The sequence below is a fragment of the Apium graveolens genome, chromosome 6, assembly GCF_009905375.1.
Source record: "Apium graveolens cultivar Ventura chromosome 6, ASM990537v1, whole genome shotgun sequence".
Taxonomy (NCBI): domain Eukaryota; kingdom Viridiplantae; phylum Streptophyta; class Magnoliopsida; order Apiales; family Apiaceae; genus Apium; species Apium graveolens.
The window spans coordinates 261,331,614-261,337,254 of record NC_133652.1 but is presented as its reverse complement, the minus strand read 5'-3'; the positions used below and the strand labels follow the sequence as shown (position 1 = coordinate 261,337,254).

At 41.0% G+C, this 5,641-nt stretch overlaps 1 protein-coding gene across 1 annotated transcript; it reads left to right on the top strand.

Moving 5' to 3' along the window:
• The first annotated feature begins 2,937 nt into the window (after positions 1–2,937).
• Positions 2,938–3,714, top strand: LOC141665956 (uncharacterized). Its single transcript, XM_074471943.1, has one exon. It carries the CDS (start codon positions 2,938–2,940, stop codon positions 3,712–3,714), a length of 777 nt encoding a protein of 258 aa, XP_074328044.1.
• The last annotated feature ends 1,927 nt before the right edge of the window (positions 3,715–5,641 follow it).

Sequence of the window (5,641 nt, the reverse complement as noted above, 5' to 3'; positions counted from 1 at the left end):
TTTGCCATGAAGTTAGACGGTCTGGTTTCTTGAAGATTCCTCTGTCCTTATTCACCTCGAAGATATGATCAATGGATGTTGCCAGTGGAGTGTAGTTGCTTACTCTCCTTTCATAGTTCGATGGCGGGCTCCATTCTCTCCGTGTGTTCACGGCGTTCACCCTATTAGGGCTTCTGGCATTCCGTCGATAATCCGGGCTCACAGATCTATCTCTCCTCTTAGTTCGTCCCTTGGAGTTGTGGGTGTTATCATTCTTTTTTGTTTCTGCGAGCGACTGCTCTATCGCTTTGAATGATTCCGCCTGTCTAAGTACATCAGCCAACGACACAGGGTCCTTCCCTTGCAGGTGCTTCCAAAAGTCTGTTCCCACACGCAGACCAGCTATGAGAAGTATTTTCAGTGTTTCATCAGTTGCGCCCTTCACCAAAGTAGACTCTGCATTGAACCTTTTAAAGTATGAGGTCAAGCTTTCCCCCTCTTTCTGTTTCACATTGGCCAGTGTGGTAACCGGTGGTGTATACTTCACTGCAGCCTGAAACTGAGTAGAAACAAGGTTTTCATCTGTTCCCAGGATGTGATCACACCTGGACCAAGTTTCTGGAACCACTGCTGAGCGCCTTCTCTAAAGGTGGCCGCCAGGAGACGGCATCGAGCCAAATCAGGTACTTGATATACATCCATCTCAATGTTGAAACGCCCCAGAAACTCCACAGGGTCGGAGTTCCCATGAAAACGCAAGTCATTGGTTGTGTTTCTGTATCTTGCCGGCAATTGCGCCTTCCTCACAACAACGACAAAATGAGAAGGAGCTTGTTCAGTCCCTGTTACTCTTCCTCCTTCAAGATGGTTGAGCAACCTCTTAAGATCGTTCACATTAAATGTCCCTACTCCAGGAATAGTTTGAACATTAGCGTCACGGAGTGATTCGCGGGTTTTCCCCGCTGGCCTGAGCATCTCCTTCGACTACGGGTGCCTTCCCCACGGCGTGGCCGCGACGGTGAAGACGACGACTCCTCCTCGTCCTGCGACGCTCCACCGTGTTCAACCTTGAATGAAAACTGTTAAGAGTATCTCCCATGCGGTACAACTGCTCCAAGATATCAGCGTTGCTGATGAGAACTGGGGGTGTTCCTCCCACGCCCGGAGCTCTTGGTGGATCTGCCATATTTCTGGGCACGTAGGGTTCGTGACGAGTGTAGCCTCCCTCGCCTTCTCCTTCAGATCCGCTGTCACTTCCATCATAAGAACTTCCATCATGATTGTAAGACATCTTTTCCTCCCAAGATTACGATCTTAATCAACACCCCTCCTTCTAGCGCTAATTTGTTGACGGAGGAATCTGGTAACAACAAAGATTGAGGTTTCTCTCCGGAATTAAGATCTATGACAGTGGTTCTTCGCCGGAAAATCAAGCGGTGTGTGGTGGTTTGTGGTTATTTTAGGCTGAGATTGATCAGAGTAAGTGGTGGCTCTCTTATCAGCTCTCAACTTCTTACCCTCTCAATGTGCCTACGTACCCTTTATATAGGGATTAAGCCTGACGTAGTTCTTGTGGAACAAGAAATCTAATGGGCTTAGACTTCTTATTCCTAGGCCCGGTAGAAACCCATCCAAAGTCCGTCTTCCGCTAGCTTTAGGAATGTCCAACTATGAGGCCCAACCGCGAAGGCCCAAGGCTCGTCCGTAATCGCAGGATTTCACGGATAATGCATCTCCCTGCGCAAGGATAACACTCCGCTACAGCCATCTCCCTTAATGTACGGACGCAGGTATAGCCACGGCTCACCCCAAGTGCCGGACGCATCCCTGTCCCCGAATGAGGATAACCCACCAGATAACAGGACAGGTGATCCCAAACTCTTGGGTGCAAAGTGCAGGATGACTCCAAAGTTCTCCAATGAGGACACCCGTTGAATACAAGAACAGAGTTCCCAAAGCACACACCAATGTTAACACCGCATCCCCAACGAGGACACCCGTTGAATACAGGAGGAGGCCTTCAATCATCAGGCATACCCCTGAAGGCCTTCAAACTTTTCACGGACATCCCCCTCCTTGACCGTCTCAAGAAGGGAATTCTTCCAAGAGTACCTGCAACAAATACGTTAGTAAAAATAATCTCCATTACTCCTCTCCATGCAAACTTTGTCTTGAAGTCACCATTGAGAATACATAGACCAAGCACAGGACGCGTCCGAAGCCCCTGGGCGCGTCCTCACCTTTATGAAACTTGTATTCTCTCCTCAAAACCTGTCATGCACAGCATTCCACTACTCAGGGCGCGTCCTGATCAAGACAGGCGTGTCCTCCAACATCTATCGCCACAAAGCAAATTAAGCTAACCAAATTTGTACAAAGAATAATTTTGTAAATTTTATGTACAAACACACGGTTTTAGCCAACCCATAATCCCCGTAAACAGTCACCCGATAAATCCAGTCTTAAAATTTATACCTTCCTGGCTTGCTGTATATTAAATTCCCCCACCGAAAGACTACAACATTTTCCAGTTTCTTCGCATTTTCTACCATATATTCCTTTTGCTTCAAAGGGGAATTATTTATATCAAATCTTCCACCTCCACGCGGTGAATATTTCACGTAGCTACGAATCTCATATAGCCTGTACTTGAGGCAATAAAGCAAGTACATAATATACACACATATATATAAGGTCCACAACTGGTCATGTCATGTTTATTTTCAGCATGTGAACTCGAAGAGAGGTCTCAACTCAATAAAATCTTGTGGGTCTGTCTCTAAACAAGCTCTTCATCAACTGGTCTTTTCTTTTCCCTCTCAAATTTTAGTATCATTTACCTTGCTTAATCTTTGATTTTTTTTTTTGAATTCTTGAGAAGAGTGAAGTTCTTGGTTTGTGGAAGTTGTTTACTCTTCATGTTCTTTCATTACCCAAGTGTTTGATGTATTGAAAAAGATGGGATCTTTAAGTCATTTAGGGATTGGTTTGAGTTTCTTGTTTGGTTGTCTTCTCTTAGGCCTTATTGCAGAACTTTACTATGTTATTTACTGGAAAAAGAGATACACTAACATGGAAATTCAAGATTCTTCTCACCCCACCAATGCTACCACGGAGCTTTCATTTTTGTTTTGTTGGAGAAGTCCTATTAGTAGTAGAAAACAACAACTGCCCACATCTGTAAAGAATGGCCATGACCAAGATTTACAGATGCTCAAAATCTATAATGGTGAAGAAGGTGTGGAGTCAGAGCTTATGAGGCTGCACAACTTGTGTGGCCCACCCAGATTTCTCTTCACAATCAAAGAAGAAACCAAAGAAGATTTGGAGTCTGAAGATGAGAAATCAAGAGGTGAAAGAAGCTTTAGTCGAAAAGGGTCGAGAAATAAGAGCTTGGCTGAGCTTTTGGTTTGTGTTGAGACACCTTATTTGTCACCTTTGGCTTCACCTATCATGAAAAAGTCTCAATCTTTGGATTGTTACAGTCACCATGGATTCAATCCTTTCTTTGAATCTTCGACAGATGCGGAGATTAACAAGTTGAGATTGTCACCGCCTCCCAAGCTCAAGTTCTTGAAAGATGCTGAGGAGAAACTGATGAAGAAATTGATGGAAGATGCTGTGAGTGAAACCAAACAAACAGAGTCTCATTCTACTGCTTCCTCACAGGTACTTCCATTGGCTACTTCTCCTCCAACATTCGAGATTTTCGATAAGAAATCCAATGTGCAATAGCTTGTGTAATTAAGGCCTTGGATTTTTTTTCTTGTTAATTCTGGTTTTTAACCCTTCATTCATCTGTTTACTGAAGTTACAGTCTTACAGATCATCAGTTCTATACTTCTATCTTAGTTTTAATCCATCCTTTATCAGAGAATATAATTTGTTTCTTAAGTTATTTATTTATAATTCGTTATGAACAGTCAGTCATACAGTAGTATGTTAGTCATACATACAATGAAATCAAATTTCAAGTTAAAGAGAATCGTTTGTGGTACTTTGGAACATTGTCTACAAAGTTATTATTGTGCTGTCCTTGTGTCACTGATTGCTCAATTAAAGTAATGTTTTGTGGGGTTGTTTCAGTTAATTAATCCTTGTCAAGTTGGAGTGTTGGACCTGCACATAGATTGAAATCAAGTTCTTTTTGAATTGAATTGCTTGCATACATTATTAAGCAACTTCATGGAATAATTTCTTGATCCAATATTTAGAATTGAATATCATTCAAGTAGTGACGGAGCTACACAGCGGCTAATTGGGTATCGAGGTCTTAAACCCTTGCTAGTGCAGAAAAATTACATTTAAGTACTGGATAGTTGATACAAAAAAATAGCCCTCACCGAGAAATATATTTGCATGCAAGTTTGTATTCTATTTACTCCACACCTATCATTCTCTGATATAAATTTAAGTTTATATACCAAAGTATAACAGTATATTTCATTTGGAAGCAAGGATGAGTAGATGGTGAGTTGCTTAGAAATTGAGAATGATATTTAGAACAGAGAGTGTATACAGTCCGAGTCTGTCTAGACAGTCATGCTCATGAGGCCAATTCCAATTATGCAAACCAACTGTTTACCTGGTCGAAATGCCCTACAAACTGAAACTAATCTAATTCTACGAGGCATCTTCTCTTATCGCTTCTCTGTGTGTACCTAAATATTTACAAGTATGGACGTATATATTAATTTAGCGGCACTGCAAAATTTTTAAGTTTATCTTGCTGATGCTACACATATGGATGGAGATTCCGAAAACTATAATGTGTGCATCAGTAGATTTTGTAGCAGGAAGTATCGTTGATGATGGTGTTGTTGGAGTAGCGAAGGTGCTTTCTTGAGCTCTTTACCTTAAGTACAAAATTGTGTCCCTGTTTTCACGTGTTTGGTGTCCCTTTGTAATGCTACCCTACCTTTATACCATTATTTGCTTCACAACTTTTAAGTATTCAATTGCCTCCATTTTTTGTTGCCCCATTTCATTTCAAATACATGCTATTTGTTTATACAATAAATTATATATATGATTTATAAAAACTATTTTGTGTCGAGAATTACTTTTATCTTGTTTATAACCAATTTGAGTAATCTGAAGTCGAATCAGATCCGAGTAATCTTAGTTGTATACAGGGTAATCAAATGTTGAGTAGTGATATTACTGGAAGTTAGAACATTCTCTTGAATTGACATTGAGACAAGATTTCACGAGTTAGAAATAAGAAATGGTACGTTTAGAGAAGGGGACACATTTGTATCGTTCTGACCTTTAAAATTTGAACGAGAAAATACGGGTTGGGACAAATTGTAATTTTGGACAGACTGATCTTACTGCAGTGGCCCAGAGTCTGTTGGCACAAGCATTATCACTGAATTTGAATCACCTCATTAATGATTGTTACTTCTGCTTGCAACTTGCTCCTTGTGATATCGATTTCATTAAATCTTGTCGATTTGATTGATCTATGTTTTCCGAATCTGAAATGTTCATATGTGGCTATATATGTTTTGAGCATTCTATGTAGATCAGTTAAAGCATTTGTGAGTTGTGAACGTCAGAATAATGTAAGAAGATACTTGTGCTTTTCTCTATTTACAGTGGTAATCAGGTTTGAGAAGAGAGGTGATGCTTTTATATCCACTAACAGAAGATGTATGGC